This window comes from Coffea eugenioides, chromosome 11 (assembly GCF_003713205.1).
Source record: "Coffea eugenioides isolate CCC68of chromosome 11, Ceug_1.0, whole genome shotgun sequence".
NCBI lineage: Eukaryota > Viridiplantae > Streptophyta > Magnoliopsida > Gentianales > Rubiaceae > Coffea > Coffea eugenioides.
Genome location: NC_040045.1, coordinates 429,821 through 454,416, shown reverse-complemented (window position 1 = coordinate 454,416; position 24,596 = coordinate 429,821). Strand labels below are relative to the sequence as shown.

Sequence of the window (24,596 nt, the reverse complement as noted above, 5' to 3'; positions counted from 1 at the left end):
GGTTGGGAGGGTAGTACTCATGATGCTCGAATTCTCCAAGAAACCTTGTAAGATCCGAATTCGAGTTTTCCTATGCCACCGCAGGGTATGTAGCTCACTTGTTATATTTCAAGATGCTTGATAAGAAAGAACTTAATAATAGTTATGGCATTATCAAAAAGGTCCCCAAGATTACTTGAAAAATTGCTGCTCCTATCTTTCTTTATTTATAATTAATACCTTGACATCCATTATATGACATCATTGACAGGAAAATATTATGTGGTAGATGCTGCTTATACTAATATGCCGGGGTTTATGGCACCGTTTAGGGATACACGGGGCACGAATCATGAGCGGACAGCTAAAACGCTGTTCAACAGGCGGCATGCATTGGTTAGAAATATTATTGAGCGAACATATGGGGTTCTTAAGAAGCATTTTTCAATACTCAAAGGTGCAATGCAGAACAACCTAATAGTAACTCAAAATAATATTGTACTTGCATGTTGTACTTTGCACAATTTTATGCGTGCTTATTCCCTAGCGGATGAGTATTTCAACGAAAAAGCTGCCCTCGGAGCCTTTGCAGATACACAGATAGCAGGAGAGCAACATGAGTCGGGTCAACCCATCGATATGTAGCAGCAGGGCATAGACAACTGGAACGAAGATCGGTGGGCAATGACGGCTCACATGTATTGGAATGCGCATAACTAACCTCCACTGTAAGGTCTTGGACCGATAGATCCAACAAGACACAAGTTTATTAGTCTTTTTCGAGTGAACTTGTGATTTCAATTAACATTTGGAATTTGGGAACACTTATTGTGTTATGTCGACCACGGATTTGGATTTTTATCTTATATTTGCACATCTGTACTTATTAAATAAACCCGAATATTCAGTTCATCGAATGCTCATCATGCGTTTGTGAATGATCTTGTACCAAAAAGCCGTTTTTGAGATAAGTTCTAAACATTATTGACAGGGGTTACGGTGCCAGTGTGCTACCTCCGTACACATTGGGAAAATTCACTTATTTAAGCTGTATCACATTTGCAATGACCTGAAGTTATTGGCCAATTGCATGATTGTACCGTACACAGATTTATTGTGTAGGTGTTTTTCAAAACTGTTTAATCCAAACGCATGTGTTTTTCAAAAACAGCAATCCAAACGACAATAGTTGTTTTTCAAAAACTGCTACAGTGAAATTTTTGAAAAACACCTCCAAAAACGGGGAATCCAAACACAGCCGTTGTTTAACAAATTTCTTTTTTTTTTTATTAGGTAATTTGTTACTCACATGCTAGCAAGAAAATTATTAGTCCTTAATTTTATTATTTAAATTTGTCACTATTTTTCTTCTTTATTATTATACATGACTAAATTTTGTTAGTAATTAGAAATTTTTTTTTAATTGTCCTAAATCTGCTTTAGATTAGATACATTGGGGACAACATTTACACTAATTAAGACTTTAGGTACTAAAATTACGCAAACACTAAATATTAGAGGTCAGATTTATTTTTGTTAAAACTTTAAGCACCAAAACTACTGCACATCTGCTTAACATTGAACACTAAAATTGGAAATTTTCCTAATAAATATAAGTATTGCAATATCAAGTCAAATAAAGTGTGTATGTTAATCATTTCTTTCACAACACAACACGAGTTAGAGAATTTCAAAAGGACATTTTTGCAATATTCTTAAAATATGATAAGCCTACTCGTAGTTCAACCAAAACACAGGGAAGGCAAATGTAATAAACTTTAGAAGATGCCTAATGTATAAATTCATTCAATGATAAATATAACGGTGGGACATAAAATCATCGGGTATCAAAAAATAGCAGCTTTCACCGCCAATTCTTTCTCTTCTTTTCCCTCAAATTGGTGAAACCCTAATCCGAGCGTAAACAGGAGAATATCTCAGGGAAAGATAGAGTTCGGTGATTCGCATTTCGGAATGGAAGAATGTGGTGGGGCTGTCGGTTTGGGTATGAATGACGGCATAAGCAGCAGGATTAACAATTCTTTGAATATGGAGCCTTCGACTTCATCTTCAATACCAATTAACTCCTCAAATATCGGGTTTCAGGTTTACCTTCTGGGCCTTTTTATTTTCTTTAATCAGTTGTATTTTGAGTATTTTTCTGTTGAATTTTCGCCAAATTGAAGGTTGGTAACTGTTGATTTCTGTTTATTTGAAATTGAAATATTTCAAATTTGTTTGTGTTGGGTTTTTCAGTTCAGTGTATTTTTATCAAGGAAGTAATTTTTTTTTTTTTGGGGAAAATTGGCAGCTATTGAAGAAGCATGGTTGGAAAGAAGGCACAGGCCTGGGAATTTCTGAACAGGTTCTACTCTCTATAACAAGGCTTTGTCTTTATTTTGTGCGTTAGCTATTTTATTTGTCTGGCCCGGGCATTAGTATGTTATTTTTTGCGAAAATCCTTAAGATTTTGGGATGTTTATATATCCAAAAATGGTTATTGAAAATTGCAATTTATTACTGCTTTGTTACTTGTTATGTATTGTGCCGTGATCCTATTCACCCCAGCAGCAAAATTCTTTGCTATGATGTTTGAATTTCCTCTACGTTTAGGCACCAATCTTAAATTTTCATTACTTGTTATATCTGGTGGAAAGGAAATTAGGTTTTAGTCTACTTTCTGGTGAGACAGTTAATTTGATCATATTGAATTACAATATATTTACTGGCTGCTTCAGAACATTCCCCGGGGCTCTCCATCTTCCTTCCTTTTCTTCCAAGTTCTGCCACTACAACTGTAGAACCAAATGAAAATAGGAAAAAAATATTCAAGAAAATAAACATTCTGCATCTCAGCTTGTTTAACTAGGGTCAACAATTGCACGAACCTTGTATCTGTCCATTAGCTTTACATGTTCACACCATCTTTTTTATTTCTTTCACTTGCTATTCTTCTACTATTAGAATTTGTCTTGTTTCTCTTTTTAATTGGATTATTGATCAGTTCCCGATGTTAAACAGGGCAGGCTGGAACCTGTAGAGGCTTATGTGAAGAAGAATAAGCGAGGATTGGGAGCAGATAAAGTTAAAAAGGCAAAAGAGAAGTCAAAATGTGTTGACAAGCATTCTGATGATAATGAGAATGATAAGGTAAAAATTTATTGCCTTTGGGAAGGTCTTTAGTAGTCAATTTGAAATAATTCCCTGTCAGTCATTCATTCCTGCATTTTGTTATTAGGGATGAAAAATCAGGAGGCTTTTCTCTTTTAATATATTTTTCTGTCAAGGTTAGTAACCTAGTCATGATTTATTTAGTGTTTTCAAGAATGTAGGCTGCAACATTCATACAAGGGCAGCACTATAGCTGGATTCTCCTCCTAATACTGGAGGCTCACTAAGGAGTCCCAGCCACCATATTAGTGGCCTTGTCATTGAGCCCATTGCTTCAGATATCTTGTGGTGATTGGTAATCAAAGCGAATCCAATTCCAATCTATGGCTGAGGCTGAGATAGTTCCATGGTCAAGTTATAGTGCTCTACCAAATGAGCCCAAAATCCACTAAATAGTTATACTTCTAGATAGTTAATAGTGTTCTGAACTGCTTGCCTTCAACAAATTAAATTTAAGTGCGTTTCACAATTACATAGACATTTCAACAAATAAAAGCTTTTGAATCCCTTTTTTGAGTGGATTGTGCAATCAACCTGTCAAGCAACCAACTTATTTGCATGTCCAACTAAAAAAGGCCTTGTCACTACATGATGCTCAATTTGTTAAAGGCTTCCAAATTTGTCAGGATTGGGCTTCTGCTTCACTTGGCCCTTGCTATTGCAAACCTCTTTCTAGTTCTTTTACATAGATACATCATTCTCAAAGTGATGGATATTTTATACTTTCCTGTTTATTTAGTTTGAAGAAGACGAAAAATAGCTACTTAAACAGGTATCTTTGGGTGATACAAGATAAAAGTATGACTAACTATGGTGTGTTTTTGCTTCGATGTTCATCAATAGTTTCCCATTCAAAAAATCTGAAATGGAAGAGGAGCATGCCCATGCCTTAATATTCAGAAGGTTTAAGAAACAAATTAAGGTTTTTATTTGTTTGGGCTATATGGCCTGGGGAAAGGAATTCGGAGTTCATTTTTTGGTTCTAATTGAGCCATTTGGACAATCACCAGGGGGGGGTGTGTTTTATGTTGTATAATATCACATTCAATAGCTTTATCAAGCACCATTTAAGTGCACGGGATTATCATCTTGCTCTCATGACTTGTTTTTCCTATTCAAATTGAAATGCAGAAAAGACTTTCTATTGTTTGGACAACCTGTTGTGATGGTTTATGTCTGAGATACTCTATGAGTGGAAAACAATGGAGCAATCTGCATATTATAAATGAACTTCATGGGGATCTCTTTGGCCTTTCTTACCACATCTAGTGGACTCTGCACCAGTGTCAAGGAATTGTAATAGCAGTATATCACCTTCATGGTTGAGATTATTTTTGAACAAGTTCAACATTTTGAGCTCATTCGAAAAAGAAAAAAAGTGTTTGCTTTAGCACCTTTGGATGTTCAGTGGAGCATGTACAAAATAGAGCTAACCTTCGCTAAATGTATAATGCCCTATTTTCCAAAGTATAAGCTCATTATAAACTTGTAGTTATAACAACTCTTCTCACTGTGTTATCTTTGTCTTAGGTCCCATATTTGTATTCATGGGTTGCAGTGTTGATTACCATATTACTATTTTTAAATTTCAAGACATAATTTATATGAGCTTAACTGTTACAACTGTGTCTTTTCTAAAAAAATTTTAAGATTAATACTTGAGACCCTCTTGAATTATCCTAGTTTACAGTCTGAGTCAGGGCGGAACTTTATTGAAATGGTAACTTAGTATTTTTGTTTTTGGGTCACAGGTAGCTAAGTTACCTTGTTCGATCTAACTGACAAAAAGTCAATGTTGAATCCTTGCACTTAATGTTGCTTTTTGATTGTTGAGGTATTATATACCTTAAGTTACTGATACTTGTACCCGATAACTACTGATGATGCGACTGCTTGTTTTTCAGCCACCACTTAAAAGGACGACTAAGCGTATGACAAAGAAGATGAAGAAATTGCAAGAATTGGAGAAACGCTTAAAAGAGAAGGAATTTGAGCGAGCTTTCTACAGGGAGTTCTGGCCAGATAATGTCTGACTCACATAACTTCCATGAAATGCTTCGAAGGTTTTAGAATGTTATTTGAAGTTTCCACTGTGATCTTGAAGCTGAAGGAAATGAAATGCTTCAAGTCTTGATTCTTTATACTTCTATGCTACAAATACATTAGATCTCTAGCGTCCTCTGTCTTACATGCATGGGAAGATTTTTTTTGAAGTTCCTATTGTAGTTGCAAATATGAAAAGCTTTGTCCCATTCTTGCCAATCGTTGGATAGAACACTTTACTCATGTGTAGTGTAAATTCATAATTCAAAAGAATCGTAGTTTCAGTCTTTCATATGATATACTCGTTGACAGCAAAAGTCAATCTGCATCTTTTATAGCATTGTGGAGCTCAAATGGAAATTTTCGTTGGCTTCTTAAGCTGCCATCAGCTGGCTAAAGGTTCACTTTGGTCCATTGGTAAATTGTGCTGTACTGGTTCTCTTCAATTTGTTTAGGGGTTACGGCTTTCTTCCTTTGTTGTTCTGATGTTTTCCTAGATATCGAAGGGTGTCCAAGCACGTAGGGGAAAACTGGGCCTGTTGGGAAACTGGTTTTCTCCATCATAGGATGGCAACGGGGTGGGTTTGGGGCAGGGGATCCCTCCCTCAGGCCCCGCCCTGAATCCCTCCCATTGCCAAAAAACTTTCTCCGCCCCCACCCCTCCCTGCTGCTCTCGCAGGTGGCCATGGATGATAATTTGATTTTTTTCTGGAAGTTTTTATTTAATAGATCAAAGTTAAATTTAAAAAACAAAATAAAATATGTAGTTGAAGAAAGTGAAAAATGAAAAAGAAACAAAAAAAGTATTGAAATAAAACACTAAGACAATTAAGAGCCTTAATTAGATTGTATAAATAACACACTTGAGAATATTCATAGAACGCATAACATGCCTGTACCAAATATCAACTAGGAATTTGATATCTGCAAATTAATGTCCTAACATCTTTTGTTTCATAATTTGATTGGCGAGATGCTTGTAAAGAAGTTGGAGTCCTGGAATTTTATGCCTTCTAGGTATGAGAATTCTAGACTTCTTAACTAGGCAAGGAAGGTTTTCAATAAAATGTTAGTGAAGCATGTTGTTTTCTTGGATTGCATTGATCATCGGATAGGCCAATTTTGTTAGGTATGGTGAAGTCTTGAGCTTTTTGATGCTAAGTAGAGAGGAAGAGTGAAGCCTAATAATCGTGCAATGGTGACTTTACTGTCTAATTGTGTTGGTATTGGAGTTTTGAATAGAACAAGTGGGTTCATGTTTGGACACAAATGGGATAAAAGTTATGTTTAGTTGTCAAATATTCTAAGTTTATTATTATTTGATTATATAATATATTACATTTATTTATATTAATAATCTCCTGCCTCCACCCCCGCTCCGCTCCCGCTCCTCGTCCCATTACTCTCCCCTCGGGACGAGCACCCACCGCCATTGCCATCCCTATTTCATTGGATCAAAATAGTCATGTAAATTGTTTTTCCTATCAAATTTTAATTGATTTGAGTAAGGTCTTACTAATTGATGGTAGGAGGTAGTGTAAGTTATAAAATTAAAAGAGGAGCAAAATCACGAAGCAAATATGTAGAACCCAAAAAATTCATTGGACTTGATATTAATATGCCAACAATATAAAGTTCAAGAGGCATGCATACGAGACTCGCAGAAAAACTCAGGGAATATGTGGAAAAGGATTTCAAGTGGCAGTGAACTTCTACGTTGAGAATGTGTGGAGGCAGCCCATCTGATTATTGTATTGGTGCCGCAGCCTCTCGTGAACTTTCGTCAGCTTACCTTTAACTTTTCTGAGCGGGCATCGCATCGATAAAGAAAAAATACTAGTAATAATAATTACAACACACTGCTAGTGCTAGTATTTAATCTTTTTTTATTTATTAAAATGATAGATTTTTATTAAAATGATAGTTAATGTAGAGATGTCCTCCATTTGAGCTGCTTTCCGCTCTACGGTTGAGTTGCCTGCCTTTCTTTCCATCAGCTCACCCAATTCCGTTTCCATCAAACTTCCCCAGCTTAGTTTTTCTTCATCATACATTGTCCTAGCTCAAGCTTCCACTAGTAATATCTGACAGATAAAATTAGTGAAATGGGTCAGTCTGCTTCTTCTTTTAGTAGCTCTTATGCACCTGGAAAGTTACCGGATGCTTTGGAGGAGGTGGAGAAGCTATTGAGTAAGCTAGAGAGTCAGATTGAGAAAAGGAAGTTCTTCAGTCTCACGGTTCTTCTGGATCAACCTGACAGCAGCATGTTGAGCACTCTCAGGGATAAAATCAAAAAATTCCGGGTGGAATTTGGATTCCTGAAAATGTTTTCCAATATGGTTGACTTGTTGAGCTATGGGATTTGGTTTGAGTTGGCACATCTCCCCAAGATTGAAGCTGGAATGGACGAGATAGCCAGGAACTTTCTGATTGCTAGCAAAAAGTTTGATAAGGTTTCCAAGGTGATCATTGTAATTACCAACTTGTTGGAAAAGATGGAGCTCTTGAAGCCATTAGTTGAAGAATCCTGTGACTATTTGGGGATGAAACACTTCCTGGAGGTGAAGCAAAAACATCCTTCCTGGGATCATCATTTTCATTGGGAAAGTTTTCTCAGATCTGTTCAAAAGAATCTGCAGACACTGTTAGAGAAAGCTGCTGACTTGCAGCAGCTTGACCCTCTGCCTCTGATTGCACAAATAAAAGCTTTCCAGGAGAGGCTAAGTTATCTGGCCAATTTCTTTGACCGCGTATCGATTGCTTGGACTCGCAACGCTTATCTGAAGTCTCTGAGGATTCATGTTGGAGCTCCAACCATTCGAGCAGCAAATTTGTCTTGTTTGTGCTGGCTCAGGGGGAGCAAAATGGATCAAAATATGGCAGAAGAAATGGCCACTGCCTTTTCAAATCTGCAACAGAAGCTGGATCCTGTTTCCTCTTCATTCCTTGACACGATGCTCCGTTTCCTGGGCACCATCAGGCGTCATGGTGATATTAATTACCCAGTAGACATGTTTATTAATCAGCTTCTCGGTATAGATAGGGAATATCCTTTCTTTTCTGAGTTCAGTGACCTGATAAAATCTTTCATTGAAGCACGAGATGGGCACAATAAGGATGTAGAACCGATCTTACCGGATATGGCAGTGGTGTTTAGGCAGGCAGGATCTCTCGAGGTCCTGGACTCATTGAGCATAGAAGGAGGTGGAACTGCTGATCTGGTGCATTTCAAATTGGTTGCATTACTTCGTCTTCTCAGAGCAGAGATTCTTATCATTGACCTCCTAAGCCATGAGGACTTCACCAGGGAAAGGACTTCTCAATTACTTTTCCAGGATGCGCCCATCCTCGACAAAATCATAAGAGGGCAAGTTGGGTTTCTTTGCTTGAACTCCAAATCCCTATATCACAAATCTGCTGATCCACCAGAAGATGAGATGGAATTCTGGAAACAAGTCTATATGCTATCAGGCGAAGTAGCTAGAGACCTGCGATTGCTACCACTCTCCTTCAAAGAAAGAAAACTCTCAAGGTATGGAGTGAGGAGTATGCTTCTAAAGTGGCTTACTAGCATTTTGGTTTTCAAGGCAAAGGCATATTTAATGGATCTACTCAACTGTAACAATAGCAGTTTGGTTCTCTTAGTGAAGGATGATGTTGGAACACTTGAATCTCTTGTTGCATCAATCCTACATATGCCCAAGAAACTCATCTTTGTGGACCTTGAGAAAGTCATGGAGGATGAAATACTCATCTTGATGCTTACTGAATCAGTGGCTAGGCAGGTACTATCTTTCTATCATTCATTTCATGCCACTCAATTCACAGAAGGTGTGATGGAGTTGCGAGATCAGCTTTCTGGTTTGATAGAGATAACCAAGCAATTAATTAGTGAGATCGATGTCCAACTTCCACTTATTAAGTTCCCCAAGACTAATGGACTCGGCTTTCTTGATTTTCTATTGATAAAGCTAAGGGAATTTCTGAAATATGAATCAGGTTCAATTTTTGTTGAGCAACAAAAAAGGGGTTTTCTGAAGCATAAGTCTGGTTCGATTGGCTTTGTTAAGGAACACATTACGGTGATCCTATCAAATTTTGGATTCTTGAGATCTTTCCTTGGGCAGCAGGACTTCGAACATCAAGAATTGAGAGAAGTTGGCATACATGTAGTAGATGCGGCTTACAGAGTGGAACTTATCATTGACTCAATTGTGTTGGGAATTGGATCTCAATGGAAAAACTTGTCCTGGCTTTATCATGTCTCAGAAAATATTGGACATATCAAAATGCAGGTCACAGAATTTGAAGAGGAGGCCTGTAATGTTGGAGCTGGGAATTGTTCACAGACCATGGGGTGTGAGATTTCACAGACTAGCGCCTTTGAAATCGCTGAAAATGTAGCAGTACAGCAACAAGTGACGGTGGGTCGACCTACAACAGGATCTTCGCAGGGAGACATGGGGTGTGAGGTTTCACAGACTAGTATCTCAGAAATTACTGAAGATGTGGCAGTACTAAATGATCAGCAACAATTGATAGTTGGTGGACTTATGGGAAAATCATTACAGAGAGGTGTAGGGTGTGAGATTTCAGAGACTAGTACCTTTGAGATTAGTGAAGATGTGGAGGTACTAAACAATCAACAAGAAGTGATAGTTGATCGACATACAGGAGGATCATCGCACAAAGTGATGGGGCAGGAGATTTCACAATACAGTACTTTTGAAGTTACTAAAGATGAGGCAGTACTAAATGATCAGCAACAGGTTATGGTCGATCAACTTACAAGAGGATCATCACAAAGAAACACGGGGTTTCATAATTCATGGACTAGTAAATTTGACACTAATGAAGATGTGGTGGTACTAGATGATCAGCAACAAGTGATAGTTGACCGACTTACAAGAGGATCATCGCAGAGAGATATAGTCTCCATTGTTGGAATGCCAGGAATTGGCAAAACAACTCTTGCCAATAGAGTGTTCCACAGTCCTGATGTAGTTTATTACTTCCATGTTCGTGCATGGTGCTGTGTTTCACAAGTGTACACAAAAAGAGACTTGCTGCTTGGAATTTTACAGCACACCATTGAGCTCACAGATAGCATTCTGATGATGACCAATGAAGATTTGGAATTCATGTTGTATAAAAACTTGAAAGGACGTCGTTATCTAATCTTTATGGATGACGTGTGGAATATTGAAGCATGGGATGACTTGAAGAGCTCATTTCCAGATGATGTAAATGGAAGTAGGATTCTGATGACAAGTCGTTTACTTGATGTTGTTTCAAAAGTCACTCTGGAAAATGATCTTCTTGATCTTCGTCCACTCTCTGAGGAGGAAAGTTGGGAGTTACTAAAAATGAAGGTATTTTCTAAAGAAGGCTGTCCCAAGGAGCTACTGGAAGTTGGAAAAGAAATTGCTAGAAATTGTAAAGGACTACCGCTTTCTATTGTTGCAATAGCTGGTCTCCTACAAGGGGAACACATGAAACCAGGCTCGTGGAAACAAATTGCAGAAAGTTTGAACTCAATCATAGTTATTGATCCACAAACAAGGTGCATGGACATCTTAGAACTGAGTTACAAGCATCTTCCAGATTATCTGAAAGCATGTTTTCTTTACTTGGGAGCATTTCAGGGGGACAAGGAGATTCCTGTCAGGAGATTGATATGGCTGTGGATGGCTGAAGGTTTTATACTGAAAAGGGATTCAAGGAGCTTAGAGGATCTTGGCGAGGGTTACTTGAGAGATCTGATCGGGAGAAGCTTAATAACAGTTGCCAAAAGAAGATCAAATGGTAGTGTCAAAACATGTGGAGTTCATGATATGGTTCGCAATTTGTGCTTGTTGAAAGCTAAAGAAGAAAACTTTTTGAAGTTGGTAACTAATAGTGATGAGCCTTATGCTTCTTTTGATGATAATGTTGACTTCGATGATTTTGATCCTTCAAATTCCGTGATATACGAGGAACATCGACTATGCATGTCTATGAGTCGACAACACTTTGTTGTGTCAAGGCCTTCTGGCCCATATGTTCGTTCTCTGTTGTTTTTTGCCATCAATGATGCTTATCCCAGATGCCCTTATAATGTCTCATTCATTTCTGAGAACTTTGAACTTCTTAAGGTGTTGGACTTGGAGTCAATCAACATGGGTAGTTCCTTCACAGATGGAATAGATTTACTTGTTCAGTTGAGTTATTTAGCTGTTGGCGGTGATATTGATTCTATTCCATCATCATTAGCCAATTTACGGAATTTAGAAACTCTTCTTGTTAAGGGACTGAAAGGAAAGGTCGTACTACCAGATAGCATTTGGCACATGACTAGGTTGAGGCATGTTCATGTAACTAATCATGCTGCCTTTACCTTGAAAAACATGACTGGAAGTTACTATCAATTAAGTAACTTGGTCTCCCTTTCCATGCCAACTCTTTCTTACGGGGAACATGCAGAGATTATTACAAGGAGATTGCCCAACCTTCGAGATCTGAGTTGCATTTTCTCAAAATCAAGGGGTTTCTCCACAGATTGCTATCAGTTTCCAAGATTGGAAGACCTGACGCGGTTGGAGTCACTCAAGGTAGTATACAGAGGAAAGACTACTAATACAGGTGAATTTAACTTCCCCTCAAGTCTTAAGAAGTTGAGCCTATCAAATTTTTTCTTCCGGCAAGATCATATTTCAGCAATTGGTAGACTAGCAAATCTTGAGGTTCTCAAGTTACTTTCTTCAAGTTTTGAGGACGCAATATGGGAGATGGGAGAAGGGGAGTTCCCTGAACTGAAATTCTTGAAACTAGACAGCCTAAACATTGTCGAATGGAATGCCTCCTCTGATCACCTGCCTAACCTTCAGCATCTAGTCTTGCGAAAATGTGAGAATCTCAAGGAAGTTCCAATTGATTTCATGAATATCCCAACATTACAGCTAATCGAAGTGCAACTCTGTGGAGAATCAGTTGAAGAGTCACTTAGAAGACTTAAGGAGGAGCAACTTGAATATGGAATCGAGGATTTGAAAGTCCTTATCAATCATTAGATGGGATTTCAGATCTTCATTTTCTTTACATGGATCATTGGCGTGCTTTACATCCTATTGACAAGTAAGTGAACTTGATCTTGCTGGTTGTTCTTCCCCATTTTCACTTAAAATTGGTTGCGTACTCTGGCTATTGCCATATATTGAGTGCATCATCATTAAATTTTCACTACTGCTTTGTAGCCAATGTAACTTACACTTATGTTTCGTTTTGGAACCATAGGCCTTTTGTTTTATATTCTGTTCGCAAGTAAACACTATTCTACTGAAATCCTAATTATCAATCTTTTCCGGGTGTCTTCAACAAGTCCTCTTGTGTGATAATTAGAGCTGGCAATTTGTCCCAAGTCCCAATGGGCTACCCATGCCCAAAGGAACTTTGGGCGGGATGGGTATTATAATTTGGTATTGGGTTTAAGTTGGGACACATCCCAACTATACCCATTAATGAATGGGAAAGGATGGGAAATACTTGGGTACCCATTGAGCTCAAATGGCAAGGGCTCCGTTTGGATTAGCTGTTTTTGGTAGGTGTTTTTGAAATATTTTATTGTAGCAGTGTATATGAAAAATTTTTACTATAAAATTTTTTTGAAATATTTGATATATTAATATGGATGGGATGTTTCTTGAGTTATTGTATATTACTGTAATATTGTATTTGAAAAACTTATTTTTTGAAAAAAAAGTCAATCCAAACGGAATCTTAGATTCAAAAATTATCTTTAACAATTTTTATAGTCATACCAGCGAATATAATCTAGTAGTCTTCCTAGTCATTATCCACAAGAATTTCCAGCATTTCAGTTAGTTTAGACCTGTCATCCTTGGACAATGATAAGGATAAATATTCAACATCCTAAGGACCTTGGCCATCTTGATATATGTTGGAATATGGCTGTATATCTATCTTTTCCTTTATTTGTTAATCCAATTTTTGGTGGGAATCTTGAGTATAAAGCACTTGCATGTTTATTTAATAAAACTAAAAGAAATTTAATAAATCAAAAATATTAAAATTATATAAAAATAAAAAATGAATTAAAGGAAAAAAAATATGTAGAAAATGGATTTGGGTATTGGGCGGGATCAATCTAAACCCATCCCAAAATGATCCCGCCCAAGTTAGTCCCAAAACACATATGGGTAAGGTTGGGCCCAAACCCATATGACTCGGTTCCATCTCAAACCCAAGCAAATCCCGCCCATCCCGCCCATTTTGCCACCTCTACTGATAATGTGTTTTTCTTTTTCTTGGTTTTGAAGTGACTAGTGACCAAAGGGTGAAAGTCGGAGTTGTTCTAGCTACAGTGGTTTCATTGCTTTTCGGATGGCAGCTTTTGATAGTTAAAAACACCGGCTAAAGACAGAATTTTAGGCAATCATTCATATAGAAGCATAAAGCTGGGGATATCACAGAAATTTAGGCAATCATTCATATAGAAGCATAAAGCTGGGGATATGAATGGGTGGTTGAGGTCATGGCTATTGCATTTTATTGCTGCATGGATAGGTGATAGACTCGTTGAATTTCAAGAACAGTAACTCTTTAGAGTTATCTTTTGTTTCATATTTCTTTTAGAAATCTTTACATTTTTGTTATCTATTTATGAAATCTCTAAAACCAGGAAACAGGGATGCCATGACGCTTTCTCTGAATAGTTTCCATTTCAAAAGCATCACCGTCCTTGGAAGAACACGGCGTCATGATTTTCTTCGAGCTCAGGTATCTCTCTTTTCATGAAGATGCTTGAGATAAATATTTTTGACTAGGTAAATTCAACTTTGTAGCCATACAACAATGACGTATAATTATTGCTTATACAATTTTACTAGTTATTTTCAGTTATTAGCATTCTCTATAACTTATTCAATACTGGGTTCAAAGCATCCGAAGACCTGATTTGGCCCTAGAACAGTAGTAAACCATTGAGAAACTGAAGAATACTCATTATAGGTTTAACGAAAACTGGTTGCTTTAACATGTAACTCTGGTTTAGTTCTAAACTTTGTCAACTGAGGGTTTGTCAGTTGTTTCTTTTCTCTCTCTCTTTTTTTTGTCAAACAATTTCTCTCTCTCTGGCTCCGTATTTGTATTGATATACATTAAACAACTGTACTTGTCCTCAACAATTTCTGCGTTGTTGACATGAATTCTGGTGCAGATGTTTGTTGCAGTTCAAGTGAAGATAAAATGCAAAGTCTCAAAAGCTCTCAAGATAAGAATGGGCAAACTTACATTGGGAAGGTCTTGGTGACGATAATCCTCTTGCTCTTCTTTCCCTAGTATGTTGAACATGAAATAATCTCAATCTTGCTTATTGACTACTACAAATGCTAATACTTGTTTCACCCATGCTTAAAATAATAAGTAAGATTTTGGGAAAATTAAGGATGAAAATTACTTAACACAGCTTAATAAACCTATAAGATGCTACATTCAGTCAGCTACAATCGCCTGCTCCTGAGATTACTGTGTTCTTTGACTTTATGTACGAATAAATTTATGTTAGGTTTGCTTTATCACTTTTCTGCCTAAATGTTGTTCCTAACTGGAGCGTTGATTTGTTCCTAATGTGAAATAAGCAGGCAGGAATCAGCAAGGCTGGTGTGAGGATGAATGAGTGAATGCTTGGACCAAATGGAATGAGAAAGGCAGAAGAGAAGTCATAGCAGCTCGAGAACCATCCATTCTAATGAGAACAGTGGGAAGGTAAATATCACCTTCCTGGAATTAGAGAGTTTTCAGTAGAGTTCAAAAACTATTTGTGCATTTGTCTTGTGTACGTACCTGCACCATTGTGTCTGGTTCGAGATTCATCAATTGCTTCAGTTTATGCAGAGATTAAACGGATTTTTGAAATTCATTTTCCTAATGCTCACTTGATCAAAATATTGTGCAAATAAAGAATCTCAAATAGGAAGCCGAACATATGCTGAGTTGTGCTTCTTAAAAAATGATATTGCTATGTGTTCAGTGAAATAGTTATTCCTGGTAACATTAAGTGGTTGAGTGCCAACATCCAATATCAGCTGTCAAAAGATTACCTCAAGCAATTAGGAGTTCATGTAGTTGGGATCATGACAGGTGAGGTACTAACAGTTATCTTTTGTTTTCTAACAGAAGAATTTCCAGAAGAAGAGAAGTAGGGATGGCTGAGTAACCAACAGCATGAAACTCTAAATGTGCTTTCTTGCACACACTATGGGTCCGTTTGTTTCGGGTGAAAATGTTTTCCAGGAAAATATTTTCCTAATTTCCCGCGTTTGGTTGCACAAAAGTTACTGAAAACATTTTCCTATGTAAAATATTTTCACTCATCTTATGAAAAACAACTTCCCTTCCAAACTTACTGAAGTTGTTTTCCGAAATACATGCATCCCGCCTGTAGTATGTTCCAAACTTACTGAAAACATCTTGTAGTATGTTCTTTTTTTTTTTTAGTGTAAACAGGAAGACTCGAACCCAAGACCTCTTCCTTACACTCCCTCCCCCGTACCACCCAACCCTCCCCCTAGTATATTCAAAATAAAAAAAAAACCTCATCCTGCTCATCCTATGCTAGTAATTAATTATGTATAATAGGGACATTCTTTTTTAGAGAAACTTTCAGCAGTGAGAGTGCAAGATATATGTTACAATAAGCATTGCATGTGATTGATATTTGACACTAAATGGCCAGCAATTTGTTTATTACTTAAGGAGATATTTTTTATTCATATATACATTTCTCCAAGATTTTTTAAAGTTAAACAATGAGATAAATTTTCTTGTTTTGCATGGGAAGAAGTATGTAGTTATAATGTGTAGAAAGTAAAGATAGAGATAAAAGTGAAAATATTTCAGAAGTTAAACAAACACCAGAAAAATGAAGTAAGAAAATATTTTCAATAAGCTAACCAAACACCTGAAAATGATGAAAGGGAAATGATTTTCATGGAAAATTACTTCCACGGAAAATATTTTCCCAAGGAAAACATTTTACTTCCAACCAAACAGACCCTATGTTTCTGCAATTTTTCAAACTTTGGGGGAGAGGAGAAATGGGGGAACTGTCTGCACCTGCGATGTACCTCGGGAGGTTGTTGAAATCGTCCCGATATTTACCATGATGAACAAAAGCATATGCAATTTGCAGCAAGGCTTTCAAATCTCTCTTTAGACATCTCTGAACATGAAAGCTCACATGCCAGTTTCAGCCAAAACAAGAAGAACAACCCCAACGAAAGAATGGAGAGGAGGAAGACCAGAAAGATTAGAGACCCCAACATCAGCATTGGCTTCCTTCCTTTCGAGTTGGATACTCCATTTAACCGGATGCAGACATCCTCGACAAGTCTACTTCGAGGAATATCGACTAGTCTTCATTAACAAAAGGTGGACTCAGAAAGCACTTCAATTCAGCAAAGTGGAGTGATGCATTCAAGTAATTAAAGAACAGACTACTCTATGAAATTCTCGTCACCTGGCTTCTGTCTTTCTTAAGCTGTTCCATTATGACAAGCACTGGCTCTATTCCTAGACTGATGCCCTGCTTTCTCCCAAACATGCCTATAAGGTTGTCATAGCGTCCCCCAGCAGCAATCGAACCAACCTGCTTGACGTTGACAGTGGAATCCCTTCTAAACTGCAATCAGATATACCCCACCAAACAAACCGAAAAGGAATCTAACTCTAGGTGGCTAAAATTAAATCTGTTTTACACTTGTAACCTCTTCCTTCTAACAAACTTACGAGCAAATTAACAGAAAAATGAACACAGAAAAGAAGATTGGGAGAACTGAAACCTGCCTTGTCAAATTGGTTCATGTCACTTAGAAGTCAATCACTCTAGAGAGAGTTGGAGTGTTGCCGCTGTGGAGCAGGAAGGCAAACAAATAGTACATCATATACAACAAAATCCAACACCACAAACAACCAGAAAAGAGGAGTATGCCAACAATAAAGAACATGACAGGCGCTTGAATGATCAATAAGAATAGGGCAAATTCCACTTTACCCCCTGTGATTTAGCATTTTTTTGCATAACCTCCCTATGGTTTCAAAAATTATCTATAACCCTCTCATGATTTGGATTAAAGTGTCAAAGTGACAGGAATGATCATTCGTAACGGAGTCTCCTAAAATGTCAAAAATACTCTTATGTAAAGCTGAAAATTATTTATTAACCAAGGGGGGTTATGTGTATATTTTGAAAACTATAAGGAGGTTATATGGTAAAGTATTAAGCCATAAGAGACGTATATGGTAAAATATAAAAATCATATGGGATTAGTGTGTCCTGTATTTATAAGGGTAATTAAGTTCCATTACGAATGACTATTTCCGTCACTTTGACACTTTAATTCAAACCATGAAAGGGTTATGTATAGTTTTTGAAACTATAAAGGGATTATGTAAAAAAATGCTAAATCATAGGGGGTAAAATGTAATTTGCCCATAAGAATATGCCAACACTACAACCTTTTGCCAGCTATAGGAGGTGTGTGACCATCAACGCTTTTGACAGGATTTTTATACGGAAGGGCACACTTCAATATTAAGAAGAAAATGTGAATTAGATTAATTCACGTGCAAGCAAGAGCTAAAAGTAATAACATCAAGTAGTTTCCTCACAAATCTTCAATCCTACAAAATACATTAAATATTTAAGTAAACAACAATCCTAAAATTGGAAGTAGTAGTAATTGGCCAATGTAATTGGAACTAATAGTAATTAGAACTTACCTGTGTAGACCCTTTAAAAACAGCTTCAAATATGACTCCAGTATGGTAATCAAGGCCCAAGACTCAAATCAAAAACAATTTTTTTTTTTTTTTAGTATAAGTAGGAGGACTCGAATCCGAGAGCTCTCACTTACACTCTCTCCTTCCGTACCACCCAACCCTCCCCCAGGTCAAAAAACTACTTTGCCGTCACACTTAACTTTTCCTAAAGCTTTGAATAAGATTTCTAATTCGTTCAATGCAAGGCAGGATTCACTATTCTCCAAGAACTTACTGCCTTCCCCCTTCAATTTACATAAAAATTTCCATGGGGGATCCACGTTCTTTCACAAATGTGCCAATTGCATCTGCAACCTCTTCAGTTAAACCCTTCTCAGTCACCTAGAGTTCTCACATTCAAACAATAAAAACTTCAAAGCCCAATATATCAAATATGAAAATGTCAAGTACAAAATAATTGTTAACTTGGATAAGAGGCAAAAAAAGTGAGCAATAGACACTGAAGACTCCTTGAATAATGTAGACCAACTATTTTAATATCTCTTGGTTATGGAGTCAAAGGAGATGGCTTGGAGTTTGGAATTGCCCCTGTATTCGGATCCTATGAGGACAACAAATCACCAAGTTTCTTATCAATCACGAAAATTTAGATAAAAAGGATTCTCTTTTAAGTTCTAACAAACAGCTACACTCATTCCATGACAGCTTTTGAGTTCATGATATTTTTCAAATTAAGTAACCATGAAAGTCTAGAAACTTGCCACATTCATATGCTTAAGATTTAATGGCAGTTGATGCTTTAAAAAACTGATTGCATTTCAACCAACAATCAATCTTTTGATGCTTTCAGAAAGAATAGAAAGCTCTGGACTAGCATTTCATGGCTTCAAATACATGAATCTTCTTGATACAGATTTTGTATCTACAACACAAAGAATTAAAACCCACTGAATCTAATCAACTCAATGGTTGTTAGCAAAGCCATGCAACATGGATATTTATAAGTCATGGAAACAAAGATGTACTAAGTAGTAACATACCTGTACTTCAAGTCCTCCGCTTGTACTAACTCATACATCCAGCTGATACACTTAAAGTTTCTTACATATATAACTGATAAACATTAAACACAGATTCCAATTCTTGAAAAATTGTTGATTCAGTGGTTTGCTCCTTCTAAATTGCCTAGAACTATGTGGATGTTCCTACAACCACGAAATTACCAACTATATATTATCATTCAAACAAAAGTCATTAACCAATCAGAGCAGGAAATAAGTAATTAGAATAAAATGGTTCAGGGCTGGATAATATGAGGGTTGACGACATGAATTTCAATCTTCAACAGTTACTAGTCAGCCTAGATAAAATAACATAACTGAAAAAAAAAATCAAAAGTAAAACAGAAGTTGCAGGGCCATACCATTTCTCTCTTTATCTACTCAAAAGATTGTCTGTCTAATTTGTCAATGCTAGAACAGATTCAACTTCACCAACAAAAAAGTTACCAGAAAAGCCCAGTTGGATGATTAAATGGTTAAAACTTCATGTTTTTGTTAGATTTAACAACTCAATCATCAAATGGAGTTAAGTAAGAAGATATTTGGATGATTTTTGATGAATTGAAGTAATTTAAAGTGAACATGAAGTATAAAATGATCAAAGTGTGAAATGCAATCAAGTTCAAAAGAAAAAAAGTTTGACAGCTCCAATGCCTTCTAGTATTTTGGCTATAACTCAAGCTACAAGTACTAGATTGAGATGATTCTTGAACTATTTTGAAACTAAAACATAGAGCTACAGAAATCAATTTCATAAGTTTTCATGGTGAAAAATCTAAAATATTGCTGCCAACATCTAAAATAGGGGTTTGACCATATGAGGGTATATTAGTTATTTCTTAATCTACAGGACTCCAAATGAGATAATTCTTAAAGTATTAGAAAGTTAACTCAAAGGGTTACAACTTTTATACTTTATTTAAGAGTTACTTCATCTTCCATTATTGAGAAAATTGCAGTTCAATTTGGTACAAAAACATAGTAGTTTCCAAAATCATCAGAAATGTGCAAACCTCAAGGGGGGTGGGGGGGGGGGGACAAAATGCTACCCAATTGTGACCCGTCACCAGCGTTTTGACCTAGCATATTCATATTTCTGCTGCTTTACAGTTGAAAGCAGTTGCACTTCAATTTGTAGTTCTTTTCTACTACTTTTTGATCAATTTTCTGAACGGATTTCAGTTGGAAAGTGCAAGAAGCATCTTAAAGACTTTGAGAATCAACTTTTGGCAATTCCAAGAAGCAATTTGCAACAACTTTATCAAGTTGTTTAGGAGATTTGATTTTCTATAAATAGGGCCTCTTGTGAACATTTCTTACAACTTTGGAGGCTAGAGAAACTACACAAAATGTAGTCTTTCACTAGAATTTCTTAGTTCAGTAGCTTAAGGTAGGATTAGTATAGTTTTTATCCAGTCTTTGTACTAGCTAGACATGGATGAAGATTGAGAATTGAAGATGAAAAGATTGATGCTTACAAGTGATAAGGGGTTTAATCTTTTCAACTCGTTACTTCTTGTATTTGAATCTCATACTTAGTGTTAATACAAGTTTGGTATTTGTTTTCATTTTCTTCATGCTTTGCTAGTTTCTATACCTAGAGGATGGACGAACTGCCTACGATTGTTATGTGAGGTTTCATGGTATAAGTGAGTTATTTCTTGAGCATGTTATTTGGCACTTTTGCTATTTCAATTATGATTAATTGATCACTAATTATGATTACCTAAAGGTGTTGTATGATCAATGAAAATTGTGATTTAACACTAGTTTATGTGAGTGTCAAACCTATGGAGTATTCTCATGGAAGTAGGGAAACATCTTTGTGATTTTAACCATAGAATTTAATGAACATATAGCTAGTTTCTTCATCATGAAATGTAGGTAAGGGATAATTATAGGTATGGTTGGTGCACTGCCGAAAGCGAGTATCCCGTACATTAGTAAATTAGCCATAATTTAGCTAAGAAAATAAATTCAATTAACCGGTAATTTTCACTTGCAAGAGTAGTTAAGAATCTCATAACCTTGGGAATATCTTTCTTGTCATTTTTATTACTTTTGTTGTATGATAGTAGTGTAGATTTACTTGCTTTAATTATTGTAATCTAAATAATAAAAGAGTTCAATTCACACCAATAATTGACAATCTTTCCTGTGGGATCGACATCTAATATCTCTTATGCAATGATAAATGATTTATATACTTATAGAAAACGGATTATTTTGATTTACAAATTTGGAAAGAATGATTAAACCTCGTCATCTTCTATGCATTCTTCTTGATTTCTCAAGACAAATACATAATAGGATAAACTAAAGGTTAGTCTAGTGTTTTCTAACTCTTAAAACGCCCTAAAATACTCCTAAAGGATTAGATTTTGAAACGTTATCAAAAGTCAAGTTTGAGGATGTTTCCTAATGAAGTTCGGCTCAAAGATCAGCCCTATGTCCGGTCCAGGCTTATTTCAATGCTCACGAAACACTAGAATCTGAAGAAGTCCGGCCCAATATCTCTTTCAATATTCGGCGCTGGACATGGGATCCACCCACAAATCCACTAGGATCTGCCCGCGGATCCTTTGTATCTGGGCAGCCCTCATTTGCTTTTTGCTTGCCTTGCGCCGTTGTTCTTTGCGCGATTCTTCTTGCCAAATTTAGTCCATTTGCTCTCCAATTAAACTCTCCACATATTAAAGCAATATAAGAACATAAATGAGTATTTTTTTATTCAAATTAAAGGTCAAATATCATGATTAACAAGCAATTTATACAAACAAGTATACTACACACCGTGCCTTATCAAATAGCATGTTCAACTAATTTGGTTGTAGTACTTATCATGTCCAGCTGATTAAATTAATTTAAATATGTACAAGTTTTCACCTTATGATACTTTGTATTTTCACATGAAATAGGGAGAGAATTGTACGACCATACATAAGTTTCAAGATTGAAGTATTTTGTTAGCTAATACATGGTGCAGATCTTAGAATATTTTGACATATATGCAATTTCAAAGTAATGCTTGAATAGTACAACTAATGCCAGGCATCTTTAGGAGGAAAAAGAGTTTATCTTTATTTGCACCTCCATTGCAACATGTTAGACTAATCATGGTAATAAAGTTTGAGACTTTTAGTAGAAATGGAATTAGCCTTCTACATTACAAACTAACCAGAAGAATTGCATGAGTACTTTATTGGGCCATTTTATTAGCTACCCTTTTTGCATCAACCCTTCATATTTATTTTTTGAAAGAAACTAACTTTTTTCGTTGATTGGTTTTTGGGTAAATTAAATTTGTCTATAATTTCTTAGGAAACTTCAAATGGGGTACAAGGCAAAGATATTAAATGGAAAAGACTAGTGGGTTTTGCGTGTTACATGAGAGGAATTGAATTGTTTTTTTTTTTAAATTACAATATAGTTGGTAGCTGAAGGAGCGGGGTACAATGGTAGAATTCTTATTAATCTCCTAATTTTGTTTTATTGTTTTGGGTTACTTTTGGCTACTCTTGGGATTGGGTCAAAACAAATTCATTCAATTATGTTTTGATTTCGGCAGCGCATTTAATGAGGAAATAAGGTGACTGGTGCGCTACTATGTTGGCCGTGTTGTTTTTTCTTTTAGAGGTTTAGCATTCTGGTGTTTACTCTTTAAACATTTTTATTATATTACTATTTCTCGTTCATAAACATAATATTTTAGTTCTTTTTTTGTTCCCTTCAGAAACATCATATATTGCTATTTCTCAATTTATAGTTCTTGGATCCTAAGGGAACAAAAAAAGAAGGAGAAATATGAAAGGAACAAAAACAGAACTAAAATATGATGTTTATGAAAGAGAAATAGCAATATAATAAAATGTGAGATAGAGAATGACACAAGTAGTGAGACAGAAGATCTATTGCGCTTGTCAACCTGAGAGAGAATGACTTAGGGAATGAGATGGGAAGTGGGATAGAGAATCCGTTGTGGATTAAATCATACCCTACTGTCTAAATCTACATTGCTAATGCATTAATAATGACTTGTACCATGTGCATTGATAACTTATGCTCTTAATGATAAAAGTTGTACAAGGTATGAATTCATGATGGAGTGGTGTGGATTTAACCCCTCCTTAAATATAATCACCCACATTAATAAACCATTGGTAGAGCAGACAAGCTAAATTTTCAGCTTAAATGGCCTCTTCAAACTACTATTTTTTCCCTACACAAAGTAGACAATTAGTACTAGAAGGTTTGGAAACTTGAGAGAATGAATTTTCAACCTCGCAAGCTAATGATCTTATTGATTACGAAGTTCATGGAGATGTATCTGTTGATAATGTTTAAGGTTTAGGGAAAAATGAAATCTTGGATTACTGCAATGGAGCTTTTTTTATGAGACGGATAATTCAAGAAACTGCATTGAAATTCAACATATAAAAATGCCAACCTATTTGTTGTCAATCTAAAAATAGGATAGAATACTGCCCAACCTCGATTGAGCTTTTGAGTTGTTACTCTACATATGTAGTCATCCTTGAGGAATAACGTGTTACAAGGACACGAGACATGCTCGTGATGACAAAGGATTCAAGAATTTATTGGGAATTCAACGTTACCTCATCAATAATTTAAGTTATTCATAATATTTTTAGAGAAAGTTTAAAACTCATAAAATGACAAATCAGATTAGTTTGAAAAGCAACAAAATCAACTGCTGCTTCTAGAGACAAATACAAGTCTTCAATTGAACATTCGTCGAAACAAATGACAACAATTACATTTTAAATTTTTGGTAAGAAAAAGTAGGCATACTTAGAAAGAATAAAGGTTAGCAATTTTCAATTCTTGGGAATGAAATTCCCGTAAAATCTTGTGCTAAAATATTACAAATATCAGGGGTTCTATCGCTACTGCCGAAGATTTGTCAATGTTAACCATAACCTTTGATGGCAAGTGCTCCTCATTTTTTTTTTTTTTTTAATGTCAAGTTCAGGAGGCTTTACAAGTTTGGTGGCACGAATTAGTTTCATTAAACGCTAAAAATTATAAACTCATAAAGTGAAGTATATCCCAAATAAAGTAGAAAGAAATGAAAGGGGTTAAGTGTTACGCTTTTTTAAGAGAGAAAATCTTTCCTACACTGACAGTGTATACACTATCATCGTTGGATTCATGACATGCATGCAAAAATTGAATTTCAAATTTAAATTTTACATAATTGTCATTCATCTAATGATGATAGTGTACGAAAAATTAATCCTTTTTAATATAGAGAGTATAGTAGAACAAAGAGAAACTTTTAGGTGGTTCTCTAGATCTTACCAAAAAAAAAGAAAGAAAGATTTCTAATCGATACACACATATGTATGTATGCATGTATGTGTTGTTTGTAAAAGCGTGTTCAATGAGGCATACCACTCTAAATTTTATTAATTAAAATAAATTAGCAGGCCACGAACTTGACCTCTAAGATATGTTACATAAATCATAAGTAAGAAATATCATTCCTTTACAATGTTATGTCTAAAATATGGAAAACTAATCTTCATGTACTTGATTATATTC

The 24,596-nt window shown here is 36.0% G+C and overlaps 2 protein-coding genes and 1 pseudogene across 6 annotated transcripts; 2 read left to right on the top strand and 1 right to left on the bottom strand.

The window, feature by feature from the left end:
* The first annotated feature begins 1,828 nt into the window (after positions 1–1,828).
* On the top strand, positions 1,829–5,492 carry LOC113753603 (G patch domain and ankyrin repeat-containing protein 1 homolog). The gene is made up of 4 exons (XM_027297795.1): positions 1,829–2,085; positions 2,291–2,344; positions 3,001–3,129; positions 5,055–5,492. Exons 1-4 carry the CDS (start codon positions 1,954–1,956, stop codon positions 5,181–5,183), a joined length of 444 nt encoding a protein of 147 aa, XP_027153596.1. The 5' UTR covers positions 1,829–1,953; the 3' UTR covers positions 5,184–5,492.
* A 1,670-nt stretch (positions 5,493–7,162) lies between these two features.
* On the top strand, positions 7,163–15,501 carry LOC113751147 (putative late blight resistance protein homolog R1A-4). Of its 5 annotated transcripts, none has more exons than XM_027295031.1 (5): positions 7,163–12,306; positions 13,871–13,968; positions 14,408–14,490; positions 14,832–14,955; positions 15,367–15,501. In XM_027295031.1, exon 1 carries the CDS (start codon positions 7,299–7,301, stop codon positions 12,240–12,242), a length of 4,944 nt encoding a protein of 1,647 aa, XP_027150832.1. In that variant the 5' UTR covers positions 7,163–7,298; the 3' UTR covers positions 12,243–12,306; positions 13,871–13,968; positions 14,408–14,490; positions 14,832–14,955; positions 15,367–15,501. The 5 variants fall into 5 exon arrangements, with proteins under 5 accessions (XP_027150832.1, XP_027150830.1, XP_027150831.1 ...); XM_027295029.1 differs by having other exon boundaries at positions 14,408–14,528; XM_027295030.1 differs by having other exon boundaries at positions 13,871–14,015; positions 14,408–14,528.
* Positions 15,502–16,255: 754 nt separating this feature from the next.
* The window catches only part of LOC113751307, a 20,653-nt pseudogene continuing 12,312 nt past the window's right edge, over positions 16,256–24,596 (bottom strand).

Bases quoted from the DNA above. Each gene is read 5' to 3' on its own strand.
- LOC113753603 (XM_027297795.1), top strand. From the start codon at position 1,954: ATGGAAGAATGTGGTGGGGCTGTCGGTTTGGGTATGAATGACGGCATA. The intron at 2,086-2,290 runs GTTTACCTTCTG...GAAAATTGGCAG, and splicing joins CCTCAAATATCGGGTTTCAG to CTATTGAAGAAGCATGGTTG. The intron at 2,345-3,000 runs GTTCTACTCTCT...GATGTTAAACAG, and splicing joins GCCTGGGAATTTCTGAACAG to GGCAGGCTGGAACCTGTAGA.
- LOC113751147 (XM_027295032.1), top strand. From the start codon at position 7,299: ATGGGTCAGTCTGCTTCTTCTTTTAGTAGCTCTTATGCACCTGGAAAG.